This window comes from Equus asinus, chromosome 5 (assembly GCF_041296235.1).
Source record: "Equus asinus isolate D_3611 breed Donkey chromosome 5, EquAss-T2T_v2, whole genome shotgun sequence".
In the NCBI taxonomy this organism is placed as follows: domain Eukaryota; kingdom Metazoa; phylum Chordata; class Mammalia; order Perissodactyla; family Equidae; genus Equus; species Equus asinus.
Genome location: NC_091794.1, coordinates 75,012,488 through 75,038,638, shown reverse-complemented (window position 1 = coordinate 75,038,638; position 26,151 = coordinate 75,012,488). Strand labels below are relative to the sequence as shown.

General features: G+C 47.9%; 2 protein-coding genes across 9 annotated transcripts in view; both read right to left on the bottom strand.

Moving 5' to 3' along the window:
• Positions 1-26,151, bottom strand: part of AGBL4 (AGBL carboxypeptidase 4) — a 1,219,476-nt gene that overhangs the window by 198,127 nt on the left and 995,198 nt on the right. The window lies entirely within an intron of this gene.
• The window catches only part of BEND5 (BEN domain containing 5), a 47,733-nt gene continuing 25,773 nt past the window's right edge, over positions 4,192-26,151 (bottom strand). For all 5 annotated transcript variants that reach the window (XM_044770756.2, XM_044770755.2, XM_044770752.2 and 2 more), the window contains 3 exons: positions 18,158-18,306; positions 12,179-12,392; positions 4,192-4,368 (listed from right to left, as the gene is read on the bottom strand). In XM_044770756.2, the coding sequence (XP_044626691.1) occupies positions 4,211-4,368; positions 12,179-12,392; positions 18,158-18,306 (521 nt within the window). In that variant the 3' untranslated portion in view covers positions 4,192-4,210. The remainder of the gene's footprint in view (positions 4,369-12,178; positions 12,393-18,157; positions 18,307-26,151) is intronic.

The following is a 26,151-nucleotide window of genomic DNA, read 5'->3' as shown; positions in this document are numbered from 1 at the left end:
GTCTGGAGAGGCACTTGCTCACAGTGCAGAGGCAATCTGGGGGAAAGACTTCCAAATTCACTGCTCACTCTTAGGTTCCATGAGCCTCTGAAGCTGCTTGGTAGAAACTCATCAATCCCTTCAACAGCAATAATGAAAATATCTGTTGGTATGTCTATTTGCAGAAAGAAAGGTAAAAATTATATGCCAAGGTAAACACACTGTCCAGAGAAAACTAAACACAGAAAATGAAATAGATTCTGCTGGAAATGCTTACAGGTTAAGCTTTTATTTTCTGTAAATAAGAAACTAAACTCTGGAGAGATGTGCAGTCTTGGAAATAATCAAGGAAAATATAATGAGGCTAATTTGGCAAAATAATTTAAAACATAGTCACACCCATTCTATGTATCAAGAATGATAAAAATGTCATTCCTTTTGACCCAGGTAAATGACCCTAATGACAGACAATATAAAGGGAAAAAACTATACACACAAAAATCTTCATCTAAGTTTTATTTATAAATAACAAATTTGAGGCCAATGGCAAATGGGTCAGCCAGGTCGGGGGGTGGGGGTTGAGGGGAGCTGGAAGGCCAGGAGTGGGCCCAGTTGGCGTGCACAGGGAAGAGCCCATGAGTACCCAGCACTGCGGGATAAGCACCAGGTGTCTGGAGGGCCAACGGCAGGTATGAAAGCCAAGGTCACTGTGTAAGAGGTCAGAACAGGTGAGAGACGGGAACAGGTGAGGAGTGAATGAAGGTGGGGCAGGGGGAGAGAAGCCAACATGAACACGGGCTGCCATCTATATACTCTCGCTCGGGCACTTCTATTACATTCTCCATCCTTCTAACAACTCCATGACTGGATATATCTCCTCCATTTCGCAAATGAAGCAGCTGGTGTTCAGAAAGATGAAGGAACTCACCTCAAGTGAGGTAGTAAGTTGGGAACTGAACTCAAATGCATCGACCCAAACTCAAGCTCACTCTGTCACTCGCGCTGGACCAAAGTGTGTGGCCAGGCTTTCCACGGACTGGGAGCCCTTCGGGTTAGTCCCACAGCTGAGCAGATGGTCTGCTGAGTTGTAGCTTGATGTCCATCCACTTGGTGGATGTTAGGATTGTCAGTTATAAATTTCATGGAGCAACACGGAAACATGTTAAATGGAAAGGGAAGAATACAAACTTAATCATCTGCTATGACTGCAGGTATGTAAAATGCTTATTTATACCCTTGAAAAAAAGACTAGAAGAGATTCATCACAATCCTTGCAAGTAGTGCAATTTGGAAGGTTTTGCTATTTTTCTACAAATTTCTATAAGGTGGTTTTCATTTCTTTATAGTTACAAAATAAATGTCATAATTTAGAAATGCATCCAAGGCACCACGGGCACAAAATAGGCACTGACACACCTTCCTCTGCTGAAAATAGAAACAAGCCACATCTTTCTGTCTCGTCTGCTAACAGAGAACCCGTTGCCAGGGCTTCTGAAGACAGTGCCCAGACCTCATCAATTCAGGCTCTGCCAATCCAGCATTGACCGTCCTGTCCCGCACGACTCACTGGCTGTCACCAGAATCGAAAGAAAGAATCTAAGTGCAAAAGTGAGGGGAAACCATTGGTGCCCAGATTGAGAGCCAGCTTCTGCATCAGGCGCCGTGAAACAGCGCTGGGGAGCATGAAGGAGTGACTCGACACAGGGTGTGAGGGCACATCCTCAGCCATTTAAGAGGAAATTTATTCTCACTTTCAAATATCCTCAGGCACTTCAGGAGGAGCAGATCGTTTTACAAAGGAAACAGTCTTGTTCCTTCATTAAAACAGGTCTTCTAAGGACTTCTAGACTGGAATTGCTCAGAAGTGGCACCTGTGTTCAAATACACGTCCCAGCATGTCCCCGGCTTTACTGAATCAAGCTCTTCAAGCCAAAGCCCAGGAATCTGCATTTTAAGCACCTCAGCAAGTTCTTAAGACTGGACAAGTTTGGGAAACTCTACTACACGAAATGATTTTGAGTTTTGTGTATTTGAACCTAATACAATGTGAATCCTTGTATAAACAGTACTGTCGTCCCTCCAAAGGGCTTGAATTAATGAGATCAATTTCCGTTGACTGATCTGTCACATCTGCTTCTGATTTTATTCTGCCTCATAAGCTAAAGACAATTAAAATCTGTGTGGCTCTTTGTGATTTACAGAACCCTTTTTCCAGATGTTACCTGGATTACTCTCCAAACAACCCTGAGTCAGGGATCATTATCTCCACTTGAGAAGAAATGAACCCCCGAGAGGTCAGGTGACCTTCCCAGAAGTGGTGAAGCCAGGATTTGAACTCAGACCCCACAATCTCTCACAACCCTGTTCTGTCCCTAATATACGCATTGTCACATACATCATAACATTTTTTTTTAATATATATTTCCATGACTATTTCCCCCAAACCTAAACGCACCTCTAACACAGGTACCAGACTGTCAGTCTTTGAAGGAAGATGCACAGGCCTCTGGGCGTTTGTGCTTCGCCATGCTCAGGCAGAGAGGGGATGAGCTCAAGCATGATACATGCTTTTTTCCAGTCTCTCAAGCCTTCCACACTACTCATGCCCAAGCTGCCCCATGCCATTAGGATGAACCCATCTTAGTGACATGAATTTGTTGAACACTACTAAGTGTCATAAACTTTACTTACCTCATGAAATGAGTTAAACCTATGTTAAACACTTAGGAATGTCCTGGCACATACTAAGTATCTGTTGTTGTTGTTATTATTAGTATTTAATTATCCACAAAGCCTGCGGGCTAGGCATTATCTTCCTCATTATACTGATAAGGACTCTAGGACACTAAGTGATTGGACCAAGATCACACCGTTAGTTTGTAGAGCACTGGGAAAATATCATAAAATGGAATTCCCATCTATACATCCTGTTAGTGAGCATGTAATATTTCATGTTACAAAGGATTATTTACTAAAATAAAATTCCTCAAAGAGCTAGCCACCTACCTTACATACCCCCTTGACCCTGAGCTTTTGCTTACAGACCACCAATGCTCTAACGGCCCAGTGGATAAACCATTAAAGAAAACAGAGGCCAAAGTTTTCCAACCAATGTCTAAAAGCCAATAACCAGAAATGAAGAAAATAACAGTTGCCAACATTTATTGAGCACTTTATATATATATATATATATATATATATATAAAATCCTTATGGCAACTCTGCAAGGTGCACGTTATCTCCTTTTTGCGGAACAGAAAATGGAAACTCAGGAGGTGAAGTTAAACTCAAAGCAAGCAGGGGAGCCAGGCTTGGAACCCAGATGCGTAGCCCCAAACCCTTGTCATTTCCAATATACCATGCTGACTTCACAGGCATCACAGAAGGGAAAGTGCAAATCAACAGGAAGACAGTGTGGTTTGCCAGACTGTGCACCAGGTACCTTAGAGACTCGGTTACTGAATGAGATAAAAATTATGTAACTTTAAAGATCATTTGAGATGTAAGATTGGATAAAATAACTGACACCAGGTGACACTGCCTGCTACTTCCTGAAGGTAACCCTGGACCACATCTAGCATTACTGCCCCCCACACCCCTTTACAGAGATTGATTCAAATGACCAGGGAAGCTGAAACTCATATCATCGTGAGAAAGGCGACTGGTCCTAGATCTGTGCTTTGAAGTAAGAGAAAGCAATCTGCTCTTGAGACAGCCCTTCAAATCAGCAGACAGCAGCCACATCCCTTGTGAATTTTCTCTCCTTCCGCCTGAATGCTCCACTCCTCAAAGACACTGGATACCTCCACTGTACATCCAAAATGCTTAAATAAATGAAGATAATGATTGTCTCCATGAAAGAATTAATGAAGCTTTATTATAGAACAAAATAGAGGAACAGAGATAGAAGTCCTCGAATGGTAAAAATATCAGCTGAAATTCTGGGTCAAGTGATAGACAACTCAGAGACACTTTATCCCCCTCTGAAAAGACAGTGCTTTACCATCCCTATAATGACAGGGGCGCCAGGTTGCTGCCTGAGTCTCAGCAAATCCATCTGCCTTCTTTGGAGCAGGAAGTCCAAGTTCAGAAGAAGCGCTGACCCCAGAACCCTGCTGGCTCCTTGCCTGCGCACTACTGTGCACGGTGGGGTCTGATCTGGACGGCACCATCGCCCGCAAATCACAAGCCACGCAAGGAAAACGCAAAGGCTTTATGAAAAATCCAAAGTTTATTGCAAATTGTATTTTGCTTCCCTTCGTTCTTCATTTTTACAGGATTTATTGATATCCATGATTTTTTCACAGATGTACTTGTTGACTTTGGAGAGTCTCTGTGCAATTTCAGTTTCGTCCACAGTTTCTTGTGCTATTCTGTCATACAAACACTCTAGACAGAGAAAAGAAACAAGAAGGCCACGGATTAATGGTGAATTTGAGTACACATCTTTTAAGGGGGGGGAAGAAAAATGTGCTTCCTGACATACTTCCCAAATACCAATTCACGTATCTGGCATAGCTATATTTTCAAATTTTCATCACAAAATGTACTTAGAAAAGAGTAGAAATACACTGTAAATCTGTACTTTAAAAATAACGATAGAGGCCCTATGTGCCCAGCACCCAGCTGAACAGCACATTACTGGTCCCTCTGAAGCCCCTGGACGCCCCGCCCCAAACCCGTCCTGTCCTCGCCCTCACCAGAGGGAACCACTCTCCTGAATTTTTGCTTTTCTTTTCCTCTAATGTTAATGCATATGCATACATCCTTAAATAACACATTGTTTACCTTTCCCTGTTTTTAGCTTGTTTACGAGTGTGGCCTTACTCTCTATATCCTCCTGACTTGCTTTTTTTCACTCAACGTTACAGTTTTGAGATTTACTTGAGGTGCAGACTCGCAGGTCACTCATTTTCACTGTTGAGTAGTGTTCTACTGTGTGACTATTCCACACTCTGCTGATCCACTTTCTTGTCAGTGGATACTTGAGTTGTTTCCAGTGTTTTGCAATTACCAACAGCCTGGCACATGTCTCCTGGGGTGCACACGCAGGGAACTCGCCAGTGTGGGCCTCGGCGTGGAACTGCTGGATGTTCGGGCGTGTGCAAGGTCAACTTTACTAGGCGATGCTAATAAACCGTCTTCCAAAGCAGCTGTGCTGCCTGGCGCTCCTGCCCGTGGTGTATGCAAGGACTGGTGGCCCCACACCTTCAACAGCATTTGATGTTGTCAGATTATTAAGATTTTGACAACCTGGTCAGTGTGAAGTGGTATCTCACTGTGGTGATTACTAATGAGGCCGAGGACTGCCACTTTTACTGTGTCTGCCATTTGCTGCGATGAAGCAGAGAGCAAGCCCCAGATAAGGCCTGCCAGAGGCTGACCGCAGGCCCCTTTCCAGCCTGGGGACCTCACGCAAATCATGGCCCTAGATTCAACACCTCATAAATAAGAATCACAAACCACAGATCACCTTTTTCAAGGCTGTCATGGCGCATGTGAGATAAACACTCTGCAAGCTTTCTTTAAACTGTGAGGAACATAACACTTGTATGAGGTCATTACAATTATTTTATGTTTATACAAATGTTCATTGCCAGGGCCTAGCACAGTGCTTGGCACAGGGGTGAGATTAAGTAAATATATGTTAAATGAATGAATGAATGAATGAATACTTTTCCAGGGAAACCTGAGGGGACATAAAAGTTCTGGATATAAGGGGACGGGGGTGTGGGTGGGTAATGTGCCATAGGGGTACATCATCGTGGGCGAGAACTTTGACTTTTTTGAACCTGAGCTTTACCTCACCTATAAAACAGGAATGAGAACCCAATCTTAAGGAACTGCTATAGAGGACAAACAAAATCTCATCTACCAGGCCAGCCCACAGCAGGTAATCCTCTTAGAGATGCAGACCGTCGGCACTGGAGGGGATCACAGAGACTAACTACGTGGGAGAAGACTGAGGCCTGGAGAAAGGAGGTAAGTATGGGCAGAGTCCACTGCTGCCCACCCGACTCTCAGCCCTTCCCTTCCCGTGGCAAGCTGCCTCCTGGAACTCTTGGGCATTCCCTCTCCAGCCCTGGGCCAGCAGAGAGCAGACACTCACAGTGACTTTGCTGAAACCTGAACCAAATGAGGGAGACACCTGTGCTGAGAACTGTTCCCAAGTTCAGGTACTCAGATCCGGCTCTAACTCTAGTCGCTGTGCAACCTCCAGTGGGACCCTCTCTGGATCTCAGTTTCACCAGATGTCAAATCAGATAATCCAGGGAGATTCTTCCAGCTCTTAAGTCTCTGGGAGATAACAAGCGTGGGTAAAGAGGCAAAGGGGACAGGAGGGGAAAGGAGAGTGGGTGTGCCGGTGCTGAGAGCCCCAGCATGAGTTGGAGAAGAGGCAAGGGGAGAGAGGTGCATGTGGAGGGAGGTCTTCAGAGGCCTCCACAGAATCCTAATCACTCTCATTTCCTGGGGTAGGAGCATGGACCAAGCCTCTGGTTGATTAAAAGGGTTCGTTAGGCTCTAGATATTAATCACCTGCAGTTGCCGGGAACGTCTCCCTCTGCGACGGAGCATTTGAGATTATTGCTTAATTAACAAGGTTTATACCAGCGCTAATGAGTCCTATTAAAAAAGTTATAAAAATGAACCAGAACTCAACGCCGTGGCTCATTTAGAAAACTCAAGACCCTCTGCAAAAGGTTATTTGACTGTAATAAGGTTTCACTGCCATTCTGGAGCTTGTTGTCAGAGCGAGACTCTCCTCCAGCCCTCCTGCCTCCTCCTGCTAAGGCAGGGCTGGCGTTCACCACATGCCTCTGCTGTCTGGTAAGCAATGACTTTAAAACCAAAGAGAAAATCCTCACCAACCCTGTGAACATCAAGGCTTTTGTCATTTTTACACAGCGATGCAACTAAATGTGGTAAAATCATACAAAATAAATACAAACAATCTCAATCCAGCAGACAGCTTGCATGGGAAAAGCTCAAATAATTAGGCTAAAAATGGTGAGTGCATGGTGGGCTGGGAGACAGACTTCAAACCTGCCTGGTTGTAGTACAGACAAGACAAATCAACACTGTATTTCAGTAAGACAAGAAACCTCTGGAGACAACAGGAAGCCTGCAAACCCTGCTCTGCTTGGTTCTGATCTAACCAGTTGTGTGGCCTTGGGCAAATCAATTTCCTTCTCGCTTGCTTGCACGGCAAGCATTTATGGGCACTAAGGGGTGGCTAGACCAGGCTCCTCAGAGGCAAAGAGACAGAAGAGAAGAGAGGTAGGCACGAGGTCTCTGGGGCACATGACAGAAGCTTCCACCCACCCTAGGAGGTCAGGGAAGGCTTCCCGAAGGCAGGTTCTCGCAAGCGGATGCGGGTGTTGAGCAGCGGCTAGCCGGGCAAAGCAGCACAGTGCAGAGGGGGTATGACCTGCGTTCCAGGCACCAGGAACAGCATTTGCAAATTCCCTAATGTGAGAGGGAACATTGTTCAGGGAATAAAGTAGTTCATTTTGGCAAGAACTTAGAGTTCAGGGGGAAAATTGCTGAAAATTAAAGCTGGAGCTGGAGCCAGAGGCTGGATTATGAAGGTGCTTTATGACATGTTAAGAAGCTTACCCTTTAATAATGGGCCCCAAGGACTGGCTGTGACGGGGTGGTGGTTAACAGGATCACATTTGGTTTCTGAAGGATCACTCCAGTTACATAACAGAGAGAGGAGTCTGGAAGCTGCTGGAGTAGAGCAGGGGAGAAATGATGTTGCCTGGACTCTGAGGGGGCAGAGGGTATGGAGAGGAGCGGACGGGTTAAGAGGCATCTGGGGGCAGAGCAAATGGTGAGTGAAGTGTGTGCAGGAGTCAAGGATGAGGGATCTGTGGGTCCCTGGCTGGTGGTACCATCCACCAAGACAGGGAACACAGAAGGGGCAGAGGCTTTGGGAAGAAGGAAAAGGAGAGATCAGTGAGTGGTGCACTCTGCCGCTGGCACGGGACAGCCATGAGGAGATGACAGTGGGTAACTGGATGTATAGACCAGGAACTCAGAAGTGTGAACTGAGGTCAAATACAGATTTGGGAGTCATCATTCATTGAGTCAACAAATATTTATTGAGCACTTACTACATGCTAGCCCTGAACGAGATGCTCTTAAAGCTTATGTTCTAATAGGGGTGGGGGAAAAAAGACAATTATCAAGCAAATAAACAAAAAAATAAGAAACGCTATGCAGAGACTTTAGGTAGGATGATGTAATAGAGAGAGAGGGAAAGGCAGCTGGGGAAGGCCTCTCTGAACGACAAGGAGGAGGGGGGACGTGCGGATCGGAGGAGGGGCAGCTGGCAGTGGGACCAGGAAGGAACGGGAAGAAGGCCTCAGTGATCAGGGCACAGCGGGAAATGGGAAGTGTGGTGCGAGATGAGGTCAGAGGCGCCCTAGGGGCCAGGTCCCCAGGCATCAGCCAGGATGAGGAGCATGGACTTCAACCCAGGGCCATGGGCACACCGAGGGCAATGGGAACAATGGGAGGTGAGATCAGCTGAGGAAAGCTGTCAAGTGAGAGAGAAGACGATTTGAGACAGAGAAGAGGGCAGCGGAAGAGGAGCCCAGAGGGGCATGAGAAGCCTGAGAGGCAGGAGAAGTTCTGAGCACACAGGACGGGCTTCTTGGTAAAGGAGGAGTGGGCGAGTCGAACAGTATTGGGGAGGAGGTGAGAAAGGCGCCCTGGACTTAGGAAGGAGGAAGTCACTGGGACACCTAGTGGGACAGATCCAGCTGGCAGCGGAAGGCCAATGGAAGGGCAGAGGCGTTGTAAGTGAACACCGACAGGGCCTGTAGACAGCTCTTTCCAGGACCTTGAATGTGAAAAGGAAGAGAGACAGGGCAGCAGCCGTGGGATGGAAGTGGCCTCTAGGGAGGTTTCGTTTGCTTCTGTAAGAAATGAACAGTCCAAGTTGATTTAAACAATGCTGGGAAGGAACCAGCAGAGCCTGCGCGTTAACAGGAACAAGGTGCTTAGAAAGGCAGGTGGGCTGGGATCTCGAAGGAGAGAACGGTTAGCCCCAAATGAGAAAAGGAAACACTTCTCTTGGGACACGAGGCAGAGGAATGGGGCGGACACAGGTAAGTCTGCAGGTGTGGTGGTTCGAAGCTGTGGGAGTTCCTTTTTTTTTTCTCTCTGTGAAGGAACAGACAAGGCAATCTTTTGCGAAAGAGATAGGCACAGACTAATGTTTGGGAAAAGCAGAGAAGGTTTAAAAAGGGCTTAGAAAATAGGGGAGTGGAACAGTGAGGGAAACTCAGAGGCCTTGGCAGGTGGAGTTGAATGACCCCAAGACACACAGCTGAGGTATTTTCTTCTAGGTTGTTCCACAGCATTGGGAACCAGATTAGCTTCATAAGACATCGTCTGATGGGGTTGAAAGAACATTCAAAATGTCTATGTGATCCACTGAGTAGCCAGGACAAGGACTGTGAGCCTGGCTTTACAGATGGAGTTCCCAAGCATCTACTCGGTACTGGGGCAGCACTAAGCTTGGGGAAACAAAAACAAATACAATATGCACCAGGGTAAGCTAAAAGTTAAACCAAAGAGAGCTGGGGCTCTACCCCAGGCTTTTGACACCTGGTTCCAATTTCTAACTTCCACTGCATGGCACTGTGAGTGGACGGCAGGGGGCTGGAAAGCACTGAAGGATTGTGAACTCCAATGACGTGGCCATCATGAGGTCATGTGGGCTCCACGGGGGCAGCTCGCTTGTCCACAAAGAATGGTAACTTATTTTCACACCTCAAACTCGACTATTTCCAAGTCTTTCACGGCTATAATCCTACGCAACCCTCATCACCTTAGGAGGCACGTTTTCAGCTGAGGAAACTGAGACATGGAGGGAAGGTGATTTACAAGAAAGCACACCAGGGGTTGTCAGGGGATCGGCTTGCAGGTCTTCGTTTCATTTGTCCAACCCTCACTTCCTGAGCTCCTACTGTGTGCCAGGCCCTGTTGCTAGACAACGAGGATGTGACGCTGAATCAGATGTGGTCAGGCGAGTGTCTGAGGCAGACACCCAGCAGATGGCTTCATACCACACCATGATAATGATGGAGCAGCCAGTTATGGGGGGGCACCTGGGAGCTGCTGAGTCACATTCCAACAAGTGTAACAAAATGAGAGGTCAGCCACCTATCGGGGTGGCAGGGCTCATCCTCAGAAAGGCCTCTTCCTCAGGGCAACCTCCCAAATCAGGCTCCACCATTTCAGAAAGTGGGCAGACTAAAGGCTACCCCTGATTGTCTAAAAACAAGTGGCTGCCTGAATCAATCAATCACGGGTCAGTGAGGCGGGGGAGGCAGCTGCGCCACAGCAGGACCAGCCCAGACCAGAGTCAGGGGTGCCGGTGTGAAACGTTGTAGCTATGACCTCAGGCTGGTCACTTAATGTCTGTCCTGCCACCTTGACCTCCAAAATATTCTCTACATCTGGCCATTTTTCTCCAACACTGCTCTAGCCTTCGTCCCCAGCTCCATCATCTCTCCCAAGACCACTGCCTCCTAACTGCTCTCCCATTGGTCACTCCGCAACTGAAGACCTCTGTTGCCTTTCTCCTGCAAGAAAGAGGAAATCCAAGCTGCTGACGGCGGCCTTCACACTCCGACAACAGCGGCTCTCGCTCACCTCCACGACCTCACCCTCCCCTTACTCATGACTCTCAGCTGCCCAGGGCTGCTTTACCCCTGAGCACGCTGGCCTTTGCACCTGCTATTTATTTGGCCTGTTTCACACCCCTCAGACCTTCACGGGGCTGCTCCTCCACATTCAGTTCTTGGTTAGACTTCGCCTCCTCAAACAGGCCTTCTCCAACCAGCCAGCTAACACAGGCCTCTTCATCCTCACACCTTCATCGGTACCTGAAAAGGGCTGACTTGTTCGTGGACGTATTTGTTGTCTGCCCCAGAACCTGGCACAAAGCCTGCTCAAAATGTACATGTTGACTGATTGAGTCTTACTTTCTTCATCAAAACATGGCAGCTGGACACTTACAGGCTAGTGGTCAGGAGCACAGCTTCTGAAGCCAGCCCTCCTGCTTGGACTCCTGGCTCTACCCCTCCTAGCTGTATGATCTGGGCAAGTTACTTAACATCTCTGTCTGTTTCCTCACCTGTAAAACAGGGATAATAACAGTAGCTAACAGTAGAAGTGTTATGAGGATTAAGTGAGTCAATATATGTAAAGGTATTTTAAAAAAACATAAATCCCCCCAAAACAGAACCTAAAACATAGGAAGTGCTCAAAATAATTAGCGATGACTGTGTTCTCTCCGCTCTCTCTCCTCCTGCCTGTCTCTGTGGTTTGTTTCATCTGTACAGTAACTAGCTGCTGTTGTGTTCGTCTTCCCCACGAGACTGTGAGCTCCCTTCAGATGGAGACTGCGTCTTATCCCTCTTTGTGTCCTCAATACCCAGCAGAGGGCCTGGCAAAGAATAAGGGCTTAGGGAATGAATGGAGAGAGAGTGAGTGAGACAGAGGAAAGAAAGAAGAGGGGAGAGAGGTGATGGGGGAGGGAGGAAGGAAGGAAGGAAGGGAAAGAAGGAAAATCAAAGAGTCCAGGACAAAGCCACATCTTTAGGGGGACAAATGACCCCCGTCTCTTCCCAAACACAAGAAGCTGAGTCCCGTGCCCCTCAGCTGGTCTTCATCTTATTATCTGCTCCAGGCATGATGCTCGGACCCCAAGACTTGCGTCCCCTAGCCTCCACCTTTACTGCTCTCTGTACACAACAGCACTCTTTTCCCACCTCCATGCCTTTGTTCCAGACGCTTCTGCCTCCTGAAGCACCTCTCTTTCGACATCTGTGTCTCCATGTCTGACACATCCTTCAAGGCCCAACCCAGTGACCCCTTCCCCAAGAATCTTTCCCTGATTTTCCAGCTAGGGGTCTCCTCCCCTCCTGAGAACTCCCTTAGCACATCACCTGTCTCTGTCTCATGTTAGTTTCTTGAACTGGACTTGTGTCCACAGCTCACTTGCCCTGTTAAATGTGAACTCTCCCGGGACAAGGTCTGTATCTGCTCCTATGTCCCCGTGGCCAGCCCGGGGCCTGGCATGGAGAGGCTTCAGCAACTGTTGAGTGAACTGTGCCTCATACACTCTTGACAGAGGGAAGGACAGTATCTCAGCCATTGTGTCTCTACCGCAGTGACCTACCTCTGACGATGCTGAGTTTGTGAGGCGAGAGGGGGGGCTTAGGGATCGCATCTTTCTTTTTTTTTGTGGCAACTCCTGTGACGCTTCTGTTCTTCAGAACATCTGTTCCCCAAATCATGACTGCCAAGTTCTTCGTGTACTTGGAGTCTCCTTGGGTTACTTGTAGCTGGTGCCATTTCTCCTCATCAACCCAAATCCCGCTGCCCAGATGGACCTGAACGGGATAAGAACACGAGCACCTGCTTAGTGGGAAAGGACGGCAGCTGGAAACTTTTCTTGTCCTTTAAAAGACATCGCTGCACCACTCCAAGGGATTCACCCCATACACCCTAAGTCAACCTTCTTTAAGGGAAATGATAACCATCATTTACTGAATACCTAAACGCTCCAGGCCTTGTTCTAGTGCTTTATATCCCCCATCTCAACTCTTCACGGCAAGCCTGTTAGGAAGGGGTCAGGACACGATTTTCATTTCAGATGGAAAAGCCAGGTTGAGAGAGGAGAAGCAACTCGCCGAAAGTCACTCAACTATTAAGTTGCAGGGCTGGGATTCTAAACCATACTCGCGGTATCACAAGGCTGCTCAGAGCCTGGCCAGATCTCAGGAACACGCATGTTTAACTCCTTTCTCTGTTACACTTTAGAAGGACCTCTCTCCCTTTAATGCGAACATTCTGGGCCTCAGATCCTCCTAGCACAGTGGTCCTCAACCTTGGCTGCACATGGGGTCAGCTGGGGAGCTATGAAAATCACTGGTGCCTGGGCCCCACTCCCAGAGATTCTGAGTTACTTTGTCTGGGTGGGGCCGAGGCACGAGGATGGTGTGAAGCTCCCCAGGTAATTTCGACATACAGTTACGTTTGAAAACCACTGGCAACTGGAGCGGGAGGGCAGCTGTCCAGGCTCTGCCATTAATCTGAGGGTGTTTGTGCAAGCCCTTTCCCATCTCTGGCTTTAGGTTCCCTGTCTGTGAACTGGGAGAGCTGGATTCATCTCTGAGTTCCTTCTGGCTCAGAACACCTATGATTTTAACAAATTAGACAATCACACTGTCCCTGGGCTGATTCTGACAGCACATAGAACAGAACACAACCTCAGGCTCCCTATAAAGGAAGCACTCAGAAAGTTTCAGTGCAGCGTCAATAAATGCAAAAGACCCAGAATGATCTAGCAATGAACTACAAGCCTTTAAAGTTTTCCTCTTTTCTGGCTCTTTTAAAAACTCAAAAGCCATCTGCTAACATTAATCATTAAAAAACAGAGTTTTGACTTGGACCTTGCTGTTTATGTTGTTTCTGCTGAGTCCACGGAGGGTGGAAATGGCCTCTGTGGGCTGGAGGGGAGGCAGCTACTAATGAGATACACTTTCTAAGGGGAATGAAAAGGCTCTGCCAAAAGTCCTTGTCTTCAGAAAGACCTGCAGGTCATCAACATCGCATGGTCGGGCGAGGTCTCGGAGAGGTCCTGGTTTGAGAGACTGCACACATACCCACACTGATGGCAGACCAGCAAGACTCATTGACCAAAGATGATTAAAGACCCTTCTACTGAAGATGGCTTGGAAAGAAAGATGGGCAGATGGGTCAGCCAGCAACCCTTCTGCTTCACCAATTGCTGAGGTTTTTCAACCAAAAAAAGAGAAAAGAAATAGCAACACAGCCCACCCACAAATGTCAGTAAGTAAACAATCCACCTGCTACAGCTGACTTCACTTCCTTTTGCTCAAAAGATCATTCAGTGACCTGTGCAGGCATGCTATCAGATAACCAGATCCATCTGGCTTTCCAGGCTGCAAACTTCCGTCCCGCACATCTGTTCACTCGCTCAGGAAGATAAGGCACCCTGGAGTGAGATGTGCTGCCCAGGGCTGGCTGGGGCCACACCCACCCAAGGTCAAGTCTGGCCTTTTCTCTGCAGTCTGAACTGCAGGTGGGCAGTCTGTACCAAATCAGGCACACTGAGCACAAGTGCCCTGCTGCTCCTGCTGGACCCCAGGCACCTCCCCTGACGATGCTCTGGAGCTACCCATGCAAGCTTCTTGAGATAGGGGAAAAACAAGGAATTTGAGTCAGATTAAATTCAGAATCAGAGAACCTTAGAGATGGAAGTCAACTTCAGTTTTTCAAAGGTCTCTGCTATTTTCTACCCTGGGCCTTGCTTTCCTATAATCCTTTATAATTTATGATTCTTCAAAGAGAGATGACAGTCATTTTAGCCAATGTTCTATAAGAGAAAGGGGACAACTAATAGTTTTTGAGTACCTATAATGAACCAGGTATTGTACCCTCAATTTATTTAATCCTCCTAATGACTTAGGATAGAAATAGGTAGAAATTATTATTCCCATTTTACAGACATGAACGGATTCAGAAGGACTAAATTACTTTTCAGTAAATTTTGGAATCAAGATTCAAACTCAAATCTGTGTGGCCCTGAAGCCCATGCTCTCTGGGCCTTCCTGCTGCCGCCAACTGTGGTGCTAACGTGATGGAAACAAAGCGGATCTAACACATCAATATTCAGTTCGTTTTTCTCTGTACCTGCCTGGCCACTTCCCCTGCCAACACCCGCTGCAGCTCACACTGCCGACAGGAAACACAGAAAAAGGCCAGGGGCTGGCCTTCCAGCCTCCAGCCCCTGCCCCCTCCACCCCACCCTGTCAACACTGCCAGATTAATTTCCCTAAAACACGGCTTTCCTTCTTTGACTAGATAACTTCTGCAGTCTTTCAACTCTGTGTTTTTATGTCAACTCTCTGGAATCTTGAATGACTCCCTGTTTCCTGTCACATCAAATCCAACCTCCTCAGTCAGCTTTAAAGGCCCTCTAGAATCCTGTTTGCATTCAACCTACTAACCATTATTTCCCTACTACACCCATCACTATGAGGCTCCCAAACGCTTCCATTTCCTTCTTCTTCCAGCGTGCAGTAACAGAAAGAGGTCAGGTCCAGGAGCCTCTGGCCCTGGGTGTGCATCCTGTCCTTCTGCCTACTAGCTTGGTATCTCAGGCTAGTCACTTTACCTGCCTGAGCCTTGCTTTTCTCAGCTCTACAATAGGCAGAGCACCAGCTAACTCCTAGAGCTGTCTGGGGGACTAAATGAGGTAGAATGAGTAAAACGTCAGGAGGACAGCCCATATCCAGTAACTGGTACTTCCTTTCCTTCTTCCCCACCCATGCCTCTGCTCACACCTTCCCCTGTCCAGATTCAGGAATGAATGCCTTGATTATGTTTTCTTAAGTCTCCTAATCTTTCAAGCACCAGTTCAAAATCCAGAAACACTCTTTACCTACTCCAGGGCTGAGTTTTACACCCTCTGAATTTCTAGCCTCGTGAGTGCCTTCACCACCTGACTCAGCCCGTCATGGTACACCTCTGTGGGAGGGATTGAGGTTTTGCCTCTTCTGCCCCCTACCAAGTGATCAGGACTAGTCTGAACACACAGCAGTAAGAAACTGATGGCCATATTTAATATGTTTTAATGGCAATGGCTTTCAGTTCTGAGGAGCTGCTGTTTCTCAGAGAAGAAAACATTTTCTGACACGTACTCGAGTACAAGCCCAACTTTATGGCACAGAAAGAAATGGCCCTGGGTAAGACCAATCATGGGTATATGCTGGGGCATTTGGGACAACGGCTCCCAGGGTCAGCAAAGCTCCAGGTCACCTGGAGCAATGCCCAGATTTCAGGGATGCAGCAGAACAGACTGGAAAAAGCACTGGCCTGGGAACCAGGAGATCTGGCTTCAGTTCCTGCCTGCCTGCTCCAACCTGTTCCGTAATTGTAGACGAGACCCTTCTCTGGATGTGTTTCCCCATCTATACCATGTATAAATTGGACTATTTAAACTTTAATGGTCTTTGCAGCTTTATGATTTAATGAGTTTTTGAAATAAACCATCTTAGACAAAGAAAAACAATGCACCTCACCAAAATCAGAAAGTGACTTCTGTGGCAAGCCCTATTCACATAAACCACAGTTTACTATTTGACCAAAATGTCAGCCTTATGTGTCAAAGGAGGTTATTAAAAATATGGCATCTGGTAGGATGAGATCAAAAAGATGTCTTTGTGATACGTTTTGTAGGACAGAACTAGTTTCCTACTAGGAAATGGATCCCATTCCAATGCTGTAGGCTTTGCAGAGGTTACGGTTCTTGTTCACACAGGCAGAGAGGAGGAAGGGGCAGGAACGACAGCAGAGCCAAGAACAACGAGGGCTCCTTCCGGGATGTGGGGAATGCCGCTCTGGGAAGCTGCCATCCTTCTCCAGTATGTCCACTTCCTTTCCCCTCCCTTAATAAATTTCTCTGCCTGACTACAAATGAGTTACAAACAAAAGCCAGGTTAGTTTTATAGCAACATAGTGGCAACAACCAATGAAGAAACAAAATCGGTATTTTTAAGATTTGTTGTGCAACTCATGTGTGAAAAAATTAAATGAGGTCCCCGTAACGCTCAGAAGCTGTCCATCAGTCTTCAAAGCAAGACAGAAATAGACTTCTCTTGGAAGCTACTTCAAGAAAAAGTCTCTAGTCACTCCACAATGTGATCAGGATTAAAAAGAAATCAACAAACACAGAATAGTCTTTTCTTTTCTCTATCTCCAATTGCGGAAGGTTCACCAAACTCAGATACACAGTTTCAGTCGTTAAAGGCCTTGGACCATCAATCTGATCCGACCTCATGCAGACAGGGACCTGAGGCCCAGAGAAGGGAAGGACTCGCCCAAGGTCACACAGGTAGGACAGAGATAGAGCTGTGCTTACAACTCGGGCTGCAGGCTGCCTACCTCCACTCTGTCATGCCACCTGTCCCCTATAAAGCTGACTTTTAAAGCCTGTTGGCTGGAGTAAGGTAAGGCAGCATGGGCCTACAGCCGGGCCTAGCAGTTCTGCTCTGCAGGGGAGGGAGTGCTCAGTGGGACATGAGGGAATGGCCGCAGATCCAAGAGAGCCCTAAAGACTAACAGGTCTCATTTCCTCGGCTTGACAATATTTGCTTTGGCTCAGTCTGGCCAGTTGCAGGCATCCCTCTGGACAAACCCAAATAAAACAACCTTTTCTTTTTCAACAGCCCACTGGGGAACAATACTGAATAAACAGAGACCTTTTGAAGCACAAGGCAAGAAAAATAGACTGACACAGATGATTCTTTGGGGAGAAGGAGAGGTGATGTCTGTAATGGATGCCATGGGGGCAGAAATGTAACACTGAAACCGAATTTGACCAACACCCAGACAAAGGGCTCAATGTACTTCTGAGACGGATTCATGTGGATGTTAGAAAGACATTACACAGTTTTCTCCCTGCCCTGCTGCTCTATCACGTGACTTTAAGACTCCATTACTTTTCACCCCGTACCAATATCATGACTAATAGCACTTGTTTTCTTTCAAGGTGTTTTTTCTAGGGTCTTAGAAGAAAAGCTGAGGAGTTGTGTGGTCCGAGGACTGGGGGCTAACCACCACTGAATATACAGCTTGAAAGCAGTGTAGGGACAAGGAGCAGGTCTCCTCCACTTGCGCGTCCCTGGCATTCTAGCACAGGGCTTAGAACACAGACACGCTTCGAATGGTGAATGGGTACACACTGAGCTGTTCTCTGTACATCAGAAATCTCACTTCTAGTTTCCCTGATAAATTTTATGCAACTGGCTTCACAAGAGGGTAAGACAAGTTTCATCAAACTATCAGGTTTCTTAAAAAAAATCTTTCTCACTAATAATCTATTTTAAAATGTCAGTTTAGTTTTACGGTTGCTTTGGCCCAATATTTACAAAACAAAAATGTTAGAGAAAAAGAAAGTCCCGGTAAAGCTCCACTAGTTACAGCACGTGAATTCTGGAAACAGTCACTCAGGGCTGGGCCAGGAGGCCACCCGGCCAGGCTGTGCTTTGGAAAGCTCCCACCAGACTCGCCATCTTGACACTGACTAACACACACTTGCAGGGAAGCGATATTGAGCTTGAAACACTACCTTGCCATTGTCTAGGATATACTTGTCCATGACAGGTGCAGGAGCAGGGTAATAGGACGACGTATTTGCTTCCTCACTGAAAGTGCTCCGCAACTCCGGCTCGGGCTCGAGACACTCTGACTTTACTTTTTCCAAGTCAATGGCGGGACCTAGGCAGTTAAGAAAAGAGATCTGTCTAGAACTCCAAGGAAAATAAAAGGCAAATATTTTTAACTACGCATCTATCAGCACACAGTGGCACCAAAAAAAAAAAAAAAAAAAAAAAGCTGGCTTATTTTCGTCGATTGGACTATACTCAAACCCAGGCTTGAAAATAACACGAGGTACGAACGCCATGAGGGGAAGCGGGAAAACTGGGGACAAGCCTGGAGGAGAATCTAAGTCGTAGTGAGATGCAGTCTTCTACAGTGTCCCTGTCTGCATGGAAATGCAGGGGACTCAGCTTCTGGCACAGGAAAGAGGTCCTGTCAAGACTGGGTAGAGAAGGGGTAGCAATTTCCGCAATATGCAAATCATGTATTTGCCAAAAACCCCAGCTCTGCAGCCTCCAGTGCAGCAGGCCACAGCGGAAGATCAGAGGTCAGGAAAGCAGCGGGGAGAAACGTGAAGGCCTCCCCTCCCCAAGCCCTAGTATCTGGACAGGAGCATTTCAACCAAGAAATTAAAATACAAAACAGATTAGGACCCTGATTGCCTGATCCAGCAGCTACCCTGATTTTTATTTTAATGCAATCAACACAAATTATGTGCAGTTTAAACAGTGAAAGAAAGCTAGATAAATGGTGGTGGTTTCTAAGAGGGATTTTTTTTCTCCATTAGCTTTTAAAGATTATGGGCTATTTTTTAAATCACCTATTATGTCTTGATTACCAAAGGGCAGAGAAACAGGATGAAAAGGAGTAAATAAGGCAAACGACTTGATTAACTTTTGCGGGAGGGCAACTCTAAGGCCAACGGAGAGTTCAGCATCCTGGAAATTCTTCCTCTGCAGACACTGCAGGAGTCGACTGGGATCAGAGATTTAGCTACTGTCATAGAATGTCCCCAATGCTGTGCATATAACGTGAGCACCCAATGAATTTCATGGTCCAACCTTCTCTTACCCCAACCATGTGGACAACTTGGTCCACAACTCTTTATATACATACTAAAGTTCTGACCAACAATCTGGTTGTAACACTATGTTCAACTGCCACATCCTAGGCTTTGGCTAATGGGAGGGAAGGTATTAAGGATTTTGTTACTAAAATTCCTCATGACAGGGCTGCGCAGAACAAGAATATCATTCCTGAGTTGCTGGCATCTGCCATCTGCAAGACAGACTCTGTAGTCTCCAATGATTTAAGCATGAGCCTTGCACAAAGCTGAAGGCAAGATGACTGGGAAGCAGAACAGTGCAGATGAAAAAGCATGGCTCAGGGCAGGCCCACTGGCATAGTGGTTAAGTTAGCGCCCTCCGCTTCAGCAGCCTGGGGTTCACCAGTTTGGATCCTGGGTGCAGACCTATGCACTGGTCATCAAGCCATGTTGTCGTGGCATCCCACATAGAAGAACTAGGACTTACAACTATGATATACAACTATGTACTGGGGTTTTGGGGGGAAAAAAAGAGGAAGATTGGCAATAGAAGTTAGCTTAGGGCCAAGCTTCCTCACCAAAAGAAAAAAAGAAAAAGCACAGTTCATTTTGGCATAGTGAGTTCAGATCCCATTCCTGGCTCTGCTGTGTTTTAATTGTGTGACCGCAGGTGAGTGAACTGTAGATGCAGGAGCTGGCAGAGTGAAGGACTGACAGCATCATCATCCTTCTCACAGCATCTCCCAACAGTGCCTGACCTACTCAAGGGCTGGGCCTAGGTCTTATTCTTTTCTTTGTCCCCAGCACTTGGCACTGAGTAGGTGCTCTCTGAATGTTTGCTAAATGAATAAAAGAACAACAGTGAATGAACAATTCTAAAGTTTCAGAAGCAGAAGCCAAAGTTTCTCAGCTCTCTGTGTGAGATATCAGGATGAATTTCTGAGATACAAACAAACTTAAGTGAAGCATTTGATCTTTTCTTAGATGGGGACTAAGCAATTACTTTGGTTTCCCTACAGGGCATGGCTGAGTTGGCATCTGAGGTGTCTTCCTGCTCTGATGTTCAGTGACAAGAGACAGGAATGGGCTGAGAGGAGGAGGTCCATGCAGCTAGAGGCTCACAGGTCACCTTTGGCAAGATCGTGTCCCTCCTCTAAAGCCTCCTTTTCCTTCTATGAGAGGAAGATGCTGGACACGGGAATGAATCCAGCTCAACTCGGATGTCAGTCTGCTTCTCTCCTTCCGTCTTCACAGTGGCTGCCAAAGGACATGACTGTGTCCTTCCTTGCTTAGGCTCCCCGCTACTCTCAAAATTAAGTCACACACCATAGCCTCCTGAAGGCCCAGAACAACCAGCGTCCTCTCTCCCTCTGGCTCTCATTTCTTGCTGTCCCCTGATACTCACCTGTGCTCAGGGCCCCCACATGCTGTACTGTCCCAGGCTGTAGCTCCTTTGGATGTACTACTGTCTTGGCCTTGAACGCCACCTCATCTGCCTGCCGAGCCCCTGGTCAGACTTCAGAACGGAGCTTAGGGGTCTCCTTTGTGAGGCCTTGCCCTGATCACTACTAGGTAGGGGACTGCAAATACTTCCAGCAAACTATACTTGACTCATCGGCCTGGCAGTCTGTTGCTCATGTTAGACTGTGAAGCTCTTCAAGGGCAAAGCTGCACCCTCTTTGAGATCTGGCACCTAGCCCAGTGCCTGGCACACTGCAGGCTCAGTAAATTCTTCACGACGTGAGAGAGAGGAGAGAGGGCTGGGGGGGAGGAAGGGACTTTAACGGGCTGGGGCAAAGACTCTGAAATAAAGCTCTGCTGCTGAGCTGGGGTGTTTGGGGTGGGGTAGGGGTGGGTGGGAGGCTGTTTTCAGATATCTGTAACCTTTTTTGTAGCCCGTGAAGTAGAAATTAGGGCTGTTAAGCAGAAATTGAAAACATCTACCCAGAATGACAATTCAGATGGCTACAGAGGGACATCAAAGGACACCAGAGGGAGAGTCACCTCTCTGGCTCCACTCCCCTAGGCCCCTCCCCACAGTCAGACTACATTCCAAAGTGGCCTGCCTACCCTTCTCCACACATAGACCATTCCTGCCTCCTAGTCTTTGCTTGTGCCATCCCCTCTGTCCAGAACATTCTACCCCCTACAGATGTGCACCTATCCAACTCCACGAGGGATTCAAAGCCTGACTCAAAGGCTGTCTCCTCCACGAGGCTGTGCCGTCCCTCCCAAGGGAGGTAAGTCATTCTCTCCACTCCTTCCTTAGAACGTGGAGTCAGAAAGACTGCAGTTTAAACTCGGGGGCTGCCGCCTGCTACTGAGCTGAGCTGTGAGCTTCCTCAGGAAGCTGAGCTCCGTCGTCCCTTGGACCTCTACCCCAAAATAATCAGATGCACTCTTTGCTTCTATGCCTGTCTCCTTGCTGGCCTGTGAGGCCTGAGGGCAGGCAGGGACTGCGTCTTTTTATGTCAGAGACCAGGGCTCAGCACAGTGCCTGGTTCAGCTTCCATCCTCAACAGACAATTTACACATCAATAACCGCCTAACCTCCCTGACCCTGCTGGCTCTTCTGAAAGGAGGAATGACAACAGCCACCTGGCAAGACTGACGAGTCAGTGAGTTCCCCATGTTGGTGAAATGATTATCCTGAGTCTGGCATGGAGTGGCAGCTCAGGAAATCGCGGCTCACCTCACTCCTCCGCCCATGGGCGTCATGCTTGGGTGCTCAAGCTAGTCCGTTACTCAGCCGTGGCTTCTGGGAGCCAGGGGCCCTGCTGGGCTTCTTTAGCCCAAGGCCCAGCACAGGCCCAGCACTGAGCAGGTCCTTGCAGCCCACAGCACCCCCACGCCCCCCTCTGCTCACGCTGGTCTCCTCAGGCACTGAGAGAGTTTTGACAAATACTGAGGCTACTGTCCTGGGATCTTCTGACGCTCAAGGAAAACGGTCTCCTGACATTCTCGGTCAGCACGGTTTAATAGCTGGTGGCTCCCAGCTGTTAGCACTGCTCTGCAAGAGCCGCCTCCTTCGGCACTGTCTACAGAAGGTACCTGGTGCTTCGGCCTCAACGAGGAGGGCAGAGCAGCCAAAGGCACATCTTGGAGACGGGGGTGTGAACCCAGCTGCAAGACTGTACACAAGTCACCTCACCTCTCTGAGCCTCAGCTCTCCCACCTGCAAAATGGGGATTACCAACAGCCACCACGCCAGCTGCCAATGCCTCCAGAAGAGCCTGGCACTGGGGCAGGCACAGAACAGCGGCTCGGCGGAGGCTCCGAAAATGGCCGATGCGAAGGAGTAAATCAATCAGTAAAGCGGGGTGTTTAGTATAACAAAATCAGAAAGAAAAGGAACAAAAACGTGTGGTTTCTTTGGGGAAAGGAGGGAGGGCTCTAGTGCTTTTAATTTAAGAGGGGGGGAAAAAAACCACTTCATTGCAAATTTTTGTCGGCTCCACTCCCGATGTTGGCAATTTACATCTCATTACAACAAACGCTTCAGATTGCTGTTTTGCTTTTAAAAATTTCTGAGGCATTGTTCTCTTTCAAACACATGTGACCAAATTAGCCACAATAATAAGCACTTGCGCTAAGAGACAGCATTGTACGATCTGGCGCAGATATTTTAAGTAACAAAGGAACTTTTTTCACTTTGCGAGAAGAGTAGGAATCAAAAAAAAGAGGCCTTTTGATCCACTTCAGGTTTATTTTGGGGAAAATATACCTTCCGTGGAGAAAAACCTCTCAGCTGGGTAAAAGCAGCTTTTTAAAAAAAGTATAAAAGGTAGTACTTGTCTTCTCATTCAGTCATTCACACACCCATTCATCACACAGTCCCTGACCGCATACCAGGAGCTTGGCCCTGAGGGAGGCCCTGGGGACCCAGAGACAAATGAGGCAGGCCCAGTTCTGGAGGAGCTGAGACCAGAACATATGAAACAGTACTGCATCGAATACAAATAGCTGTGATTTGCTGGACAAGCACTGGATTTAGCGTTAGAAAACCCGGTGCAAATCCTGGTCTTGCTATTTATCTTTCCTCTTTAAGCCCCAGGGGCCTCCTCTGTGAAATCGGAATTGTGGCACAGAGAAGGGGCTGGGCAAACATCTGTTGGCACAACAAACAAATTAAATTATACCGTTCTCTGTTCTTCTCTAGCTTAAATTGGACTAATGCTGTTCTTTCTGAAAACCTTTCTAAAAAGCTAATGCTTGCGTGGCTTCCAGGAGGTTCAGAAATCACCTATTTCTTCTCTCTCTCTCTCTCTATATATGTATATATATGTTTGGATACTAAATACCATTTCTGCTGAAGCAGAAAGGCTAATAATGTTAGATTTTTCTTAAAGAGCACTAAATTCTTCCATTTACTTCGCAAGTGAATAGGAAGTTTCTCTGCTTCGGGTATAAATTCTAGTTTCTTCCTCAAGGCAAAGTGAATCAAGCCCAAATTCTTAGGGGCATACAGAACACCGACTGTGGCACAGAGGCATGCTAGATGTGGTAGAAAAAAGATGATTCCACTTTGTTGGAAAGGACCTGAGCATGGTAACTGCCATGTAACAATGAAGGAGGTACACAAGGCCCTTGACAAGAGACAGAGGAAAAGACCCAGAGCCAGACAGGAGGCTCCCCCTCTGTGGACCCCACTGTCCCCTCTCAAAAGGCATCGGTCACTCTCGCCTGCTGTTGTAGCTACACATCTGTTTCTTACCCCATTATGCTTCCAGTGAGGGTGGGGACAAGTCTGGTCTCAGTCCCCCAGTAAGAATCTACTAAGCACCTACTAAGCGCCAGTCCTGAGCTCGTTGGCCTTGAGTGAGTCACAGTCCAGCAGTGGAGAGAGACAGGGAACAGATCATGACCATGCTGTGTGGCTGACGAGGGTTAGAATAAAGATTGGGAACAGAAACAAACGGGGGGTGCCACACTTGGAGGGGACAAGGAAGCCTTCAGAAAGATGGTCACAAACTTCTGAGATGGGGTTTAAGGGATGGATGGGAGGAGCTGATTGGGTGGGAGGGCTGGAGCAGGGTGGTTATCGTGACATGGTGAAGGCAAGCGGCACATAATCCAGGCTCCCAGACTGACCAGAAAGTGGAGAGCAGGATGAACCGCACAAGTTTGGGGAGGGAGAGGTCACCAATGGCTCAGTGATCCTGGGAGGCTTCAAGAAAGAGGTGAGCTCTCTGATGGGTAGGTAAGGTCTGGGGAAGGTGGAGGGGCGGTCAGGCAGGGGACGGGATCACAGCAAGCAGTGGCGCTCCGGGTCCTTCGCCCCCTCCTTCTCCATTTTCTGAGTGCCTTCTGTGAGTGAGGGCTGGGGCAGGCTTTGCCAGGCACAGGCAGAAGGCGGCGTTCTAGCCTGAGGTCCTGGACTGGGTGAGATCCCTGCAGTGCATGGATGCTCAGATGCTCACAAAGGGGGTCGGTCCCTGAGGGAGTCAGAACCACAGAGCAGCAGAGCTGGAATGGACCCGAGAGAGCCCCCTCTCCACGGGGGAGAAGCCCAGCAAGAAAGGGGTGGCAGGAGTGAGCCCAGGTCCCCAGACATGGGGTCAAGGTATCTTCCCAGCTTTGAGGAACTGTAAACGCCTATTCCAAAGGACACATTTGCTTCTCCCTGAGAAGGAAAGGCGACTGACATCTACTGAATGTCTTCTTTGTTAGACCTATTTTTTAGCTTTGTAGCACGTTTCACCCCACTGTCAAGTGATGATTTGTTTAATGTCTCCCTGGCTGGAACAGAAACTCTAAGGACAGCCACAGTTTTGTTCACTGATATCCCCAGCACCTAGCACAATGTCCTCGGCACACAACGAACACTCCTTAAACATGTGTTGAATGAAAGAAGTTAATCCTCATGGTAGTCCTGCAAAACAGATCTTATCTTTTTAGAGGCTCAGAGAGGGAAAGTAATTCTCCAAAAGTCACACAGGTGGTGAGTGCTCCAATTCAGGGTTGTTGGACTCCAAAGACTTGCTCTTTCCACTACCCTACACCTCAGCTAACGGCAGTTTTCAGATTTCCCAGGTGTCTCACGTAACACCCACTCTGTGGACCCTCGACTCATCTCTGACCTCCCCTGACTTCCCCAGGGGGTCCATGAAGAACTCCACAATAGTGCAGGGTGCAGTGGGGAGGAGGAGGTGTCCCCGGGATTCATCTCACCTCTAGGAGCACCTCACCTCTGCCAGCGGGTGGCCAGGGAAAACCGGACTGGGTCCTCACCTGTATTTCTTCGATCTCTCTCCCCGCCCAACTATCTGGGCCCAGATAGCATCCAAACAGCAGGGATGTGCGGAAGAGCTTGGGTCTGCTGAGCCAAAGAAGCATGAAGGCCCCACACCCACACTGAATGCACGTGAAATGGCCTTTGGTCCTGGACCAGAATTAGCTGGGTTGGGGGGGCTTGGGGGCTGTGGTGGGAATAAGTGGGGTAGGTGGCACAAGATTGCTGAGGGGCTGCTGTGGGGCATAGTGAGCAACTGAGGGCAGGAGTTATGGGGAGCAGAATTCCATCACGTGGCTGATGTCTCCCAACCAAATCAATCCATGACCTTGGCCTTGCTCAGTTTCTTCTTCAGGCCGTGAACCGTTCCAGAGCAGGGACCATCTGGGATTGATCTTTGCTAAATGGTTGTTGATTGATTTCTCTAGTTCAGAGGGAGACAACAACCAGAGGTTGAGGGACCGTACCCAGGGTCACTCCAGTGGGGAGGAGGCCACGCACCACCTACAGGAGCGGTGGGACAGTCTCTAGCTGCTTTCGCCTTCCTCTGCGGCCTCCTCTCTCCCTCCTACCGACCTCATCATTATGCAGTCCAGGCAGAAACTACACTATTTGCAGTTCGCAAATAAGCCAGCTGTTCACACAACTCTAAATCTTCGTTCAGGTTCTCCTGTTGTCTGAGGTG